This window comes from Babylonia areolata, chromosome 7 (assembly GCF_041734735.1).
Source record: "Babylonia areolata isolate BAREFJ2019XMU chromosome 7, ASM4173473v1, whole genome shotgun sequence".
Taxonomy (NCBI): Eukaryota; Metazoa; Mollusca; class Gastropoda; order Neogastropoda; family Buccinidae; genus Babylonia; species Babylonia areolata.
The window spans coordinates 44,506,684-44,519,245 of record NC_134882.1 but is presented as its reverse complement, the minus strand read 5'-3'; the positions used below and the strand labels follow the sequence as shown (position 1 = coordinate 44,519,245).

Genomic DNA, 12,562 nt, shown 5'->3' with positions numbered 1-12,562 from the left:
TTCAGTCTGCTTTGAAAATCATGATGAAAAAATGGAAAGAAACACTAGATGCCAAACCAACGCATAGACCCCATTGTGTGTGTGTGTGTGTGTGTGTGTGTGCATTTTTCATCTGAAGTAGCAAACAAAAATAAAATATATACACCCCGGTAAAGAAATACTGAGGTTAATCAATATGAATAGAAGAAGAAAGAACGACACACACTATTTGACTATGACTATGTAGCCCTCTACCATCATCCCAATGTTGTATCGACAGGGCAATAAGAATCAATCATCATAAATGTTTAGTAATCACGTTCGTGTAGGGTTTTTTGTTTTGTTTGTTTTTTGTTGTTGTTTTTGTGTGTGTGTGTGTGGTTGTTTTTGTTGTTTTTTTTTGGGGGGGGGGGGGGGTTGGATAACGTCACGGGCTCATGGCATTATTGTGAGGTGGGACTGATGGGCATTTTAATCGTCAGTAAGCCTACGATCACCCGCACCCTCCTTTCTCAACCCTCCCTATGATATGTCTGCCGACTGGGCCAACTAGTTAACAGTATCTCTTGTAAAAAGGTTTACACAATTAAACAGACAAAGCGTTTTCTTTCATAGTTTATTTGCATTCTTTTTCAAATGTGACAGAAAATACAATGCATAACTCAAATGCACACAACAATCAAAAACAGCTGCAACAAACATTCGTAAACACCGCATGTACTCTCAGCATGCACAGTTGTTATTCTCAAACCATTCATGCAGGAATATAATTCTTTTGAACACCTACGTTTGTTCTCAAAACATTTGCCGTATCACACAGTCCTGTTATGTTGTGAGGATCTGCTGCAAGATTTGCCTGGGGAGGTGGTGGGTTTGGCAGCTACTGCTTGTGGTGTACAACCATATGGAGTGGTGGCCTAGTGGCCTAGTGGTAATGCATCTGCATAGGAAGCGAGAGGATCTGAGCACACAGGTTGAGATCTGAGAACACAGGTTCGGATCTGATCTGAGTACACAGGTTCGGATCTGAGTACACAGGTTCAGATATGAGTATCTCAGTACACAGGTTCAGATATCTGATTTCACAGGTTCAAATCTTTCATTCACCAGTTTTTTCTTCCCCTGCACAAGACCTAAGTGGTGGTCTGGACGTTAGTGATTTTGGATGAGACTATAAGCAAGGTCCAATATGTAGCATGCTCTTAGCACACATAAAAGAACACATGGCAACAAAAGGGTTCAAATTCTGCATAAAAAAAAAGAGAAGAAAAGTCCACTTTGATACAGAAATAAATACACTTGCAGGCTGAAAAAACAAAAAAAAGTGCGTTCTTCCCATCTTTCAACCAAGCCAGGTCACAGCTTCTCTCATCACCATCTTCTGCCTTGTTCCTCTCCTCTTCTTTGTTTCCTGATTCAATTATTGTTGACTTCCAGATCACTTTGTGTGTATCACCTTTATCACTTTGGGGATGCTGCCTCTGCTTCAGCAACAGCAGGACCACCTTTCCCCTTCAATGTCACACACATGTGTGCCTCCAGACAATGTCTTTGTGTGTCTGTGCCTGTCAACCTCCATGGGAAAGTGTCTCTTCTTGGTGAGAATAACTGTTCATGTTTCTGTTTTTATGACTCACTGCATCCCTCAAGAGGTGAAGCGACAATAACTCAAAGATGAAGACGGTGAGAGTGTGTAAACAGCAACGTCAAGTGGTGGTGAAGGTGGGGCTTCACCTCAACGATGTAACAAAAATAAAAGAGGAGAGGAGACGACATAGAAGATGATGATTATAGAAGTGGCGACCTCACACTGGTACAGGAGGATAACAGCACCCAAATACATTGGCGAAGGCGAAGGCATCCTGGTGACCTGGAAGGAAGAAAGGCAGAACAAGAGTCCCCACCTTCCATCTGCTCTCCAGGGATGGGTGTGAAAGAAAGCATATATATATTTGCTTCTCTCATTTTGTTTCATTTCTCCACCTTCATCAAGAAACAGAATGGTCACACTGGACATGAAACATGCAGTCTCTTCCACAGGCTGCAGTCACTGTTTTACAGAAAAAACACTGTACAAAACCTGCAAGCATGGCAGATGTGGTGTTGCAGGAGAACAAGACCCTGCCCTCTCCATCAGGAGACACAGGGACATAGGTACCAACAGCAGACAGTGGATGTGCCAGCCGTTCACTACCACAAGCAGTAGCTGCCAAACCAACCGCCTCCCCAGGCAGCAGAATGACACAAAAAGCCGACTGGCTGTAGATGATCTTGGGAAGGAACTACACACATTCAGCTCCAAGCAGTTGTTCAGACACAACATCAGTTCTGACCTCCATGACTGTTGCAGACCTTGGAAAGGTACACCACACAACAACAAAAACACATTCAGCGCTCAGCAGTTGCACAGAGATGACCAGTTCTTCCCATCTAGTATCACTAAACAGTGAAAAGACTTCAAACTAAAGAACGAAAGGCATCAATTCTGGCCTCCATCTTTCTTGGGGTCTTTCCGACTGCGCTGGTCATTCATTTCTGACAGCTTCTTGTTCAGCTTCCTCTCCAGCAGCGCTCGCTTGTCAGCAGACGGTTTCTTGCTGGGCACGCCACTGCCGCGGTGCAGCACCCCTTCCCGGGAGATGGTCTGCCGAGCGTGGACCTTGGCTGCCTCCCCACAGCCGTGCACTTCTGGCATGAGGTGCTGCAGGCAGAAGCGACGTGTACAGTGCTGGCAGTTGCGGCCCAGGGTGTTGGTGAGCACCCTGCACTTCTTGAAGCTGCACTGGCTGTCCAGCGCCGTCACCGAGGCGATCAGGGCGTCAAAGTCGTCGTCCGCTACCTTCCCTAGCACCTCTGCTGCCTGGTCCAGCTGTGTGTTCAAGCAACGGTAGTTAGAAGCAAACCGTTTAATACATGCATTCTGCTCTTTCTCACGTTCACAGGAACTATTCTTTCTGTCTGTCTCTCACATTCACAGTTACTATTCTCTCTGTCTCTTTCTCACATTCACGGGTACTGTTCTTGTCTCTTTCTCACATTCACAAGAAGTATTCTTTCTATCTTAAAAAATAATAATAAAAATTAAAAAAAAAAAATCTTTCTCTTTCTCACATTCATGGGTACAATTCTTTCTATCTCTTTCTCATATCCATGGGTACTATTCTTTCTATATCTTTCACATTCACGGGAAGTATTCTTTCTCACACTCAGTCACAGTCATGGGAAGTATTCTCTTTCTCACATTCATGGGAAGTATTCTTTCTATCTCTTTCTCACATTCACGGGAAGTATTCTTTCTCACACTCAGTCACAGTCATGGGAAGTATTCTCTTTCTCACATTCACAGGAAGTATTCTTTCCATCTCTTTCTCACATTCACGGGAAGTATTCTTTCTTACACTCAGTCACAGTCATGGGAAGTATTCTCTTTCTCACATTCACGGGAAGTATTCTTTCCATCTCTTTCTCACATTCATGGGAAGTATTCATTCCATCTCTTTCTTACATTGACAGGAAGTATTCATTCCATCTTTCTTACATTCACGGGAAGTATTCAATCTTGATCTCACATTCACCGGAAGTATTCTATCTCTTTCTCACATTCACGGGAAGTATTCATTCTATCTCTTTCTCACATTCACAGGAAGTATTCATTCCATCTCTTTCTCACATTCACAGGAAGTATTCATTCCATCTTTTTCTCACATTCACGGGAAGTATTCATTCCATCTCTTTCTCACATTCACGGGAAGTATTCATTCCATCTCTTTCTCACATTCACGGGAAGTATTCATTCCATCTCTTTCTCACATTCACGGGAAGTATTCTATCTTTTTCTCACATATACGGGAAGCATTCATTCCATCTCTTTCTCACATTCACAGGAAGTATTCTATCTTTTTCTCACATATACGGGAAGCATTCATTCCATCTCTTTCTCACATTCACAGGAAGTATTCTATCTCTTTCTCACATTCATGGGAAGTATTCTATCTATCTCTTTCTCACATTCAAATGTACTATTCTTTCCATCCCTTTCTCACATTCATGGGAAATATTCTCTTTCTCACATTAACCGGAAGTATTCTATCTCTTTCTCACAGTCACATTCACAGGAAATGTTCTTTCTATCTCTTTCTCACATTCATGGGAATATTCTTTCTATCTCTTTCTCAGATTCACAGCCTGGTCAACATAAATTTCGAGGGACAACACAAGCTTGCTGGTGGTATGTGTTGAGAAAATGCAAAAAAGTAGAAAAGCATTGGTCAGGAATGTTTTTTGAAATTTGCGTACATAAGCCAGGTTACATTTTTTACTGAATAAGAAATGAAATTTGCTGACAAAAACCATATTAGATATATAACGTTCCCCACATCAGTGAAAGACGGACTCCATTGTACACACACACAACAGAACAATGGCGTAGTGGCAATGCACCCAATAACAAATCTGGTCTCCATGGGTCCGATTCCTCCACACACCTGGATTTATCTCCCCCCCTTCACTAGACCTTGAGCAGTGGTCTGTAAGCCAGTCTTTTGGAAGAGACTTTAGTTTAAAACCAGCATCCCATGTGCAGCACGCACTTCATACAAGTAAAAGAACACACAGTAACAAGAGAGTTGTCCCTGGCAAACTTTTGTTAAACTATCCACTTAGAAGTTAGATAATACAACACAAATACTTGCATGCAGGAAAAAAACAAAAAAACAAACCCAGAGGGGGCACTCAATTTTGTTTTCACATTCAGAGCAGCCAGACAACAACAGAAACAGGGTGAGCTTGAACCAGCTGGACTGAATTCTAATCATTGCAATGTATTTAACATAAAATTTCAATTTACAATAATAGATTATACCTCTGACCATATCAGATAGTAGATACCAAATTCTTCACACACACACACACACACACACACACACACACCTCCGACCATATCAGATGCAAAATTCTTCACACACACATACACACACACACACACTCTCTCTCTCTATCTCTGTTCTGGACACTTTTCAATAAGCATTAAAGGGGTAAAACTGTTCAACACAAAAGCAAGGGCACAAATACATGAAAATGAAAGTCAGGAGGGTTCCATGTTCCTCAATCACTTTGAACCACTTTTTTCCCCATCTCTCTTCTGCAAGTTCCCTTCCACTTCTTCAGATCATTCACTCCCTCACACACTTTACACACACAGCACAAACCTGAGTTGGAGTTTTCTTCTTCTTCTCTTTCTTCTCTTTCTTTACAGCAGCAGAAGAGGGGCGTGAGGGCTGGCGGTCTTTCTTGCTGCAGTGAGCCTCGTGGAGGAGGAGGTTGCTGGGAATGACGTCACGGCCACACAGTCTGCAGCAGCTTTGTGGTTTTCCTGGTTTCTCCTCTCCCGTCTTCGTTACCTTCACCGCTGACTCTTCTGCATCTTCTGCTACTGCTGAAAGTTCAGACGTGTTGTCTAATTTTCATGATACGTCCTGTAGTTCTTAAGGGTTAACCATCCCATAGCCTTTTACGGCCTTCGGGGAAGTGAATTCATATCCACTGTGTTGGGTTTCGCACAAAAACATGGGCCCAATCCTCCTCTTCTGCCTTTTCAACCTTCCCTGACTAAAGGCAGGTACCCATTCACATCTGGGTGGAGTGAAGAAAACTGGAGTAAAGTTCATTTCCCAAGGACACAGAACTATGGCAAAATGGGGCCTTGAACCCTGATCATTTCTAAACACTGGATCAGAAGTCCAACGCTTGATTTTGCCACAGCGTTTGTTTCGATAATACTTTGTTATGACTATCAGAGACTCTCAACCACAAAGTTCTATGATGATTGTAATCAACCTCATCCAGAGACAAAAATACACAGTAATGTGATAATATCTAAGAACCTTATTGTCAGTGAGATGTGATGTCTGGTTCTTGTCCATTTTTCAGTGTCACTCTCTTGATTCCTGGAATAAAAATCTTTGTAACTTATGAGTATCTTCCCTGGGGTGGACACCACCTCTAACACTATCCCTGAACCTTCAAACACTAAGACTTTGACAGGAGACTCTCGGCAAGCATGGGAGTGGAAGGAAGAATTAAAATTGAGGTCATCATGAGGACACACTCAATTTGGGACTTTTCTTTCTTTCTTTTGTTTCTTTCTTTCATTAGACTGATGAGAATGATACTGTTGTAGAGGTTCATTTAAAAAGATTACTCCACACTTCCTTTTATATTATCAGTATCCTGGCAAAACCAGAACTAAGAGATACACACACCTGCAGTATTGCTTACGAAATCTGAGCGATGTTCCTTGTGATTCATTTGTGAAATAGATAACACTGAACTTTGTGGTCCCAGTCTTTCTATTTGAGCCGACAGTATACTCTGCTCTAAGAGTGGGCCATGGACCAAAAAATCATTCAGTCGTGTTTCTAAAGAGGTTTGAATCCACATCCTCCCAGCTGGCAGTCTGCAAAGCTCACCATTGTGGCTGGTCTAATTAGTATCATCTTTACTGAGGCCATCCTTTTTTTTTTTTTCTTTTTCCGAGAACAGTAAGAAACCAGTTCAAAAATGCAGAACTGAAGATAGATAAGTGAAACCAATGCACTGCTTCAATAAAATCAAATAAAATGAATATACTAAGTAACTAACTAACTAGTTAACTAGTCATGGCCTGGCTTCGCTGACGAAGATCTAGGAAGGGCGTTGTCCACGTCTGATGCAGGCACGCTCATGGCTGACAAGGCCAATGCGGGAAAAGCAGAGTCGGCCGCAGCGGTTGCAAGGGAAAGTCTGGTCTGGGTTCGCGGCTGCAGCGTCGTGGTTCTTCCTCCTTCTGCGTTTGTCCTCAAGGCTGGCCCTGCGGTTGTTTTCGAAGGAGGAGACAGCTTGGTGGATGGTGCGTCGCCAGGTCTCTCGATCAGCGGCTACTGCGGACCACTGGCGATGGTCAATGTGACAGGCACCGAGAGCTTTCTTCAAGGAGTCTTTGTATCTCTTCTTGGGTGCTCCTCTGTCACGGTGGCCAGTGGACAGTTCGCCATACAGCGCGATCTTGGGCAGGCGGTGGTCCTCCATCCTGGACACGTGCCCTGCCCAACGTAGCTGGGTCTTTAGCAGCACTGCCTCGATGCTGATAGTCTTTGCCTGCTCCAGGACCTCGACATTTGTGATGTAGTCACTCCAGTGGATGCTGAGGATGGTGCGAAGGCAGCGCTGGTGGAAGCGATCAAGCAGTCGTATGTGGTGCCGGTAGGTGACCCAGGTTTCGGAGCCATACAACAGGGTGGGCAGTACAACAGCTCTGTACACGCTGATCTTTGTGTCTTTCTTCAGGTGTTTGTTGTTCCACACTCTCTTGTACAGCCTGCCGAATGCGCTGTTTGCCTTTGCAAGTCTGTTGTCGATCTCCTTGTCGATCTTGGCATCAGACGAGATGGTGCAGCCTAGGTAGCTGAACTGGTGGACCGACTTCAGCTCTGTCTCACCGATGTTGATGTGAGGAGCGTGGAATTCTTCCTGTGGGGCAGGCTGGTGGAGAACTTCCGTCTTTTTCAGACTGACTTCGCAGCCTCTGCGAAGCAGGACGTTATACGCTGCAGGGCCGCTTCTGTATGGGCGACGAGGGCAGCATCGTCGGCAAACAGAAGCTCTCTGATGAGTTGCTCCAGTGTCTTGGTGTGGGCCTGTAGCCGCCTCAGGTTGAATAGGCTGCCATCAGTGCGGTATCTGATGAAGATACCGTCGTCGTCGCCAAGATCTTCAGTGGCCTGTTGGAGCATCATGCTGAAGAAGATCGTGAAGAGGGTCGGCGCGAGGACACAACCTTGTTTCACTCCATTTCCAATTGGGAAGGGCTCCGAAAGGTCGTTGCTGTGTCTGACCTGTCCACGCTGTTCCTCATGTAGTTGGATGACCATGCTGAGGAATTTTGGGGGGCATCCTAGACGTTTCATGATCTCCCACAGACCTTTTCTGCTCACGGTGTCGAAAGCTTTCGTGAGATCGACGAATGTCGCATACAGTCCTTTGTTCTGTTCCCGACATTTTTCTTGTAGCTGTCTGAGAACGAAGACCATGTCAGTGGTGCCTCTGTTGGCTCTAAAGCCACACTGACTCTCTGGGAGATGTTCTTCGGCGATAGTAGGCACCAGCCGATTTAGGAGGACTCTGGCGAGGATCTTGCCTGCGATGGAGAGCAGAGTTATCCCCCTGTAGTTGGAGCAGTCCGACTTTTCTCCCTTGTTTTTATACAGGGTGATGATGACTGCGTCACGGAGGTCCTGTGGTAGTTTGCCTTGCTCCCAGCAGCAGACAAAGAGGTTGTGGAGTTTGGAGTGTAGTGTTGGGCCTCCATTCTTCCACGCCTCCGGCGGAATTCCGTCAACCCCTGCTGCCTTGCCACATTTCAGCTGTTTAATGGCCTTGACAGTCTCTTCTAGGGTTGGTAGCTCGTCCAGTTGTAATTTCACTGGTTGTTGTGGGATGCGGAGAATTGCCGAGTCTTGAACCGTGCGGTTGGCGCTGAAGAGGGCCTGGAAATGTTCCGACCACCTGTTCAGGATCGACGTCTTGTCTGTGAAGAGCGCCTGGCCGTCTGCGCTGCGCAAAGGACTCTGGACCTGGTATGAGGGACCGTACACCGCCTTCAAGGCTTCGTATAAGCCCCGGTAGTCACCAGTGTCTGCACAAAGCTGAGCCCTCTCTGCCAGGTTGGTCCACCACCCATTTTGAATCTCACGAAGCTTGCGCTGGAGGTTGCTGCATATGAGCCGGAAGGTTGCTTTCTTCACTGGACAAGACGGTTGTGCAAGGTGAGCCTGGTGGGCTGATCTCTTCTTCGCCAGCAATTCTTGGATCTCCTGGTTGTTTTCGTCAAACCAGTCCTTGTTCTTTTTCGACGAGAACCCTAGGACTTCTTCAGAGGACTGCAGGATGGCTGATTTCAGCTGTGCCCATAGTGCTTCTGGAGAGGGGTCTGTGGGGCAACTGGGGTCTTCAAGTTTGTCCTGAAGCTTCGCCTGGAATTCAGCTTTCACTTCAGCTGACTGAAAGTTGCCGACCTGGAATTTCTTCCTAGGAGCTCCTCCTTTCTTTGGTTTGGGCTTGAAGTGGAGCCTGAGCTTGCTGCGGACGAGGCGGTGGTCAGTATGACACTCCGCGCTGGGCATCACTCGGGTGTGTAGGACGTCTCGTACGTCTCTCTGGCGCATCAGGATGTAATCAATGAGGTGCCAATGTTTGGACCGAGGATGCATCCACGTTGTCTTCAGGCTGTCCTTCTGCTGGAAAATGGTGTTGGTGATGGTAAACTGCTGCTCTGCACAGAACTCGAGAAGAAGGCGCCCATTGTCGTTGCAATTACCAACGCCATGCTTGCCAAGGACTCCTTTCCAGGCTTCTGAATCTTGGCCAACTCTGGCATTGAAGTCGCCAAGGATGATGACCTTGTCGTCAGCAGGGGTGTTCTGAATGAGGTTGCGCAGATCAGTGTAAAACTTGACCTTTTCTGTGGGGTCCGCTTGGAGGGTTGGAGCGTACACGCTGAACAGAGTGGCATGCTGTTTGTTCCGTAGTGGGAGGCGCATGGACATAATTCGGTCTGAGTGTCCTGTTGGCAGGTTTTCAAGCTTGGAGGCAATGGTGCTCCTGACCATAAAGCCTACGCCATAAAGGCGTCTCTCGGTCTCTGGCTTGCCTGACCAGTAGAGGGTGTACCCAGCGCCGTGTTCCTGGAGGCTGCCTTTCCCTGCAAAGCGGACTTCGCTGACGGCAGCAATGTCAATGTTCAGTCTCTGAAGTTCGTGTGCGACTAGAGCGGAACGCCTTTCTGGGTGGTTGCTGTCTGCAGAGTCACGCATGGTTCGGATGTTCCAGCATGCTACCTTTAGTCCTTTTGCACCTAATTGTGAGGCAGGTGCCGGCCTTTTCTTCTCTATTGTTGTTCGACCGCGTTTGGAGATGCCCGTTGACCGCGGTTAACTAACCAACTAACTAAATGATTTTTTAAAATTAATACAATTTAAAAAATACATAGATACATACATACAGACATCTATACAGACATACATAGATGCATTCATTCATACATAAATAAATACATTTATTCATTCATTTTCAAACTGCTGGGTAAAAATATAACCTGAACATTAATGAGCAAAAACCAGCTACCAATACTCACCTTGGTCATCACGCAGGTCAGACCTGGCACCATCAGATCCCTCTGTCAGTGTGCCCTGACCAGCGCCAGCCTCCCTCGCTGCAGTGGTGTCAGGGTCACCAGGGGCGCTGTGCGGCTCCGGCACCGTGGCTCCTGGTTTAGACACCACCAGGTGCCGGTCTTTTCCTTCTCCCTGACTCATGTGCAACAGACCCAACTTCTCCGACACCTGCACAGCACCAGTCACGGCAACATCCACATCACCGTGGAAAATGATTATCATGGTTGGCGCTGTACTGTGGCGATGCATTCTCCCTGCAGAGAGCTGTCCAAATTTTGTAATGTTCTCTCTTTCAGCCTGGTTGTCACAACTCATGCCAGTCTCAGGTATAGTTAATGTTTTCTGCGTTCCTTTCCTCACTTACCCACCCCAGTGGATTCTCCAGTAAGTGTGTAGCTCTTGGTCTTATATGGAGTCTTGATTCTGTGCTGGTGTCACTGCTGAGCAGAGGTTCAAGTCTCTGTCCTGTCAGTGACAATTTTCCAGGCTTTGCACCCATGACTTTCATGATGAAGGTTGTGGCTGATTTAGTTAGAGGCTTTTTGTCCAGTCAGCACCTTTGTGTGAGGATTGCTTTTGCTTTGAGTAGCCATGATTCCAGGTTACCAGTGTATTCTCTGTGGTCTAGCTATGAGGGGAGGAGTACTCTGTTAGACATGTCTTGTCTGCGTCCAGCGTCAGGGTTGTGGTACCTGCTTGGAAGGTGAGTTTCACTGTTGGAATAGTTGAACTTATCCCTTGTAGTTTGTCCTTGTTAGCTGGTTGTGGTAAGTATTGTTTCTCTGTCTATTTGTCCTGTTCTGTAAATAGGAAAGAGAGATGGTGATGGTCGATCTCGTTCATTGGGAGGAGGGGGCTAATGATGGAACAAGACTGACGGGCGCAATAGCCGAGTGGTTAAAGCGTTGGACTTTCAATCTGAGGGTCCCGGATTCGAATCTCGGTAACGGCGCCTGGTGGGTAAAGGGTGGAGATTTTTCCGATCTCCCAGGTCAACATATGTGCAGACCTGCTAGTGCCTGAACCCCCCTTCGTGTGTATACGCAAGCAGAAGATCAAATACGCACATTAAAGATCCTGTAATCCATGTCAGCGTTCGGTGGATTATGGAAACAAGAACATACCCAGCATGCACACTCCCGAAAACGGAGTATGGCTGCCTACATGGCGGAGTAAAAATGGTCATACACGTAAAAGCCCACTCATGTACATACGAGTGAACGTGGGAGTTGCAGCCCACGAACGCAGAAGAAGAAGAAGATGGAACAAGAAGTCAGGCTTGCTATGTTTTTCCTCTCTTGTGATATAAATGTTTTAAACATAACTTTGAAAAGTATGATGACAATGCAATTCATTCTATATGATGAAAGAATTTCAGTCATAATGAGATGAGTTGACATTTTCCTTGTGAACCCTTTCACTATTATTGTTGTGGTTATTTACATTTTCACAGGGCTGAATTATCATTGATAAACGATTTCCAAACTGCCCCATTCTCCACTACTTCTTTCACACATCTTGTACACATGGTCTTTCTTCACTAGTTGAGTGTGAAGGGGGGGCAGGAGAGTCGAACAGAATTATATATCAAGATTTTTTTATGTGCAGATTCTCACATCCTGCTTTATTTTGGTTAAATCTTTTGTTTATCACTTTGTCTTGTATGTTCATTGAGCGGTAGGGGGAGCAGCAGGGGTAATCATGCCAAGAGGGTAATAGATTTTATGCAGTGTTGCTGCGTCCTGCTTCCATAGCCATTGTCCTTGTCTGTCTTGTCTATCTTGGACTGACTTCTGTGGTCTGGACTGTCTGCTGCAGTCTTCCTGCCCACCCACATCATCATCATCGTTTGCTTTTGTTCCCCAGGTTTCATCGTCATCATCCTTTTCTTGTCTTCAACATCCAAGTCTTTGTTTTTCCCTTGGGTTGTGCATCAATTTGCTTTTATATATATATATATATATATATATATATATATATACTTTTTTTTTTTTTTTTTTTAATAAATGTCTCAAGTGCACAAAAGTACATTCTTCAAAACAGTTTTCAATGGAGGACTGATTTCAAGTTCTGTGTTTGTGTTTATTATTTATCTATCCACTCATTATCTTCTTTTTTGCTGCTGGGAATGTAGATATTGGTGATTTATATTTAAGTCCCTCTGTTGCATTAGTCACTTTCTGTGCCTGACTGGGTATGAGAACAGGGATGGGTAGGGGTTTCTAGTCCACTCTTTTTCTAGAGCATGACACCGGCATTACTCGTAAAAGCATTTGAATTTTTATAAAGTATTAATGTTTGATTCTTCTGCTCCATGTGAAGCATGTATACAAATGTTTCTGAATAAATGTGAAAGAAGTTCATGATATTGCAGA

At 45.2% G+C, this 12,562-nt stretch overlaps 1 protein-coding gene across 2 annotated transcripts in view; it reads right to left on the bottom strand.

Moving 5' to 3' along the window:
* Positions 1–422: 422 nt before the first annotated feature.
* The window catches only part of LOC143284075 (DNA-binding protein SMUBP-2-like), a 41,204-nt gene continuing 29,064 nt past the window's right edge, over positions 423–12,562 (bottom strand). The window contains exons 16-18 of one of the 2 annotated variants that reach the window (XM_076590705.1): positions 10,148–10,355; positions 5,187–5,410; positions 423–2,848 (exon numbers count right to left, since the gene is read on the bottom strand). In XM_076590705.1, coding sequence (XP_076446820.1) covers positions 2,459–2,848; positions 5,187–5,410; positions 10,148–10,355 — 822 coding nt within the window. In that variant the 3' untranslated portion in view covers positions 423–2,458. Of the gene's footprint in view, positions 2,849–5,186; positions 5,414–10,147; positions 10,356–12,562 lie in introns of both variants that reach the window. The other variant, XM_076590704.1, reaches the window with a different exon arrangement.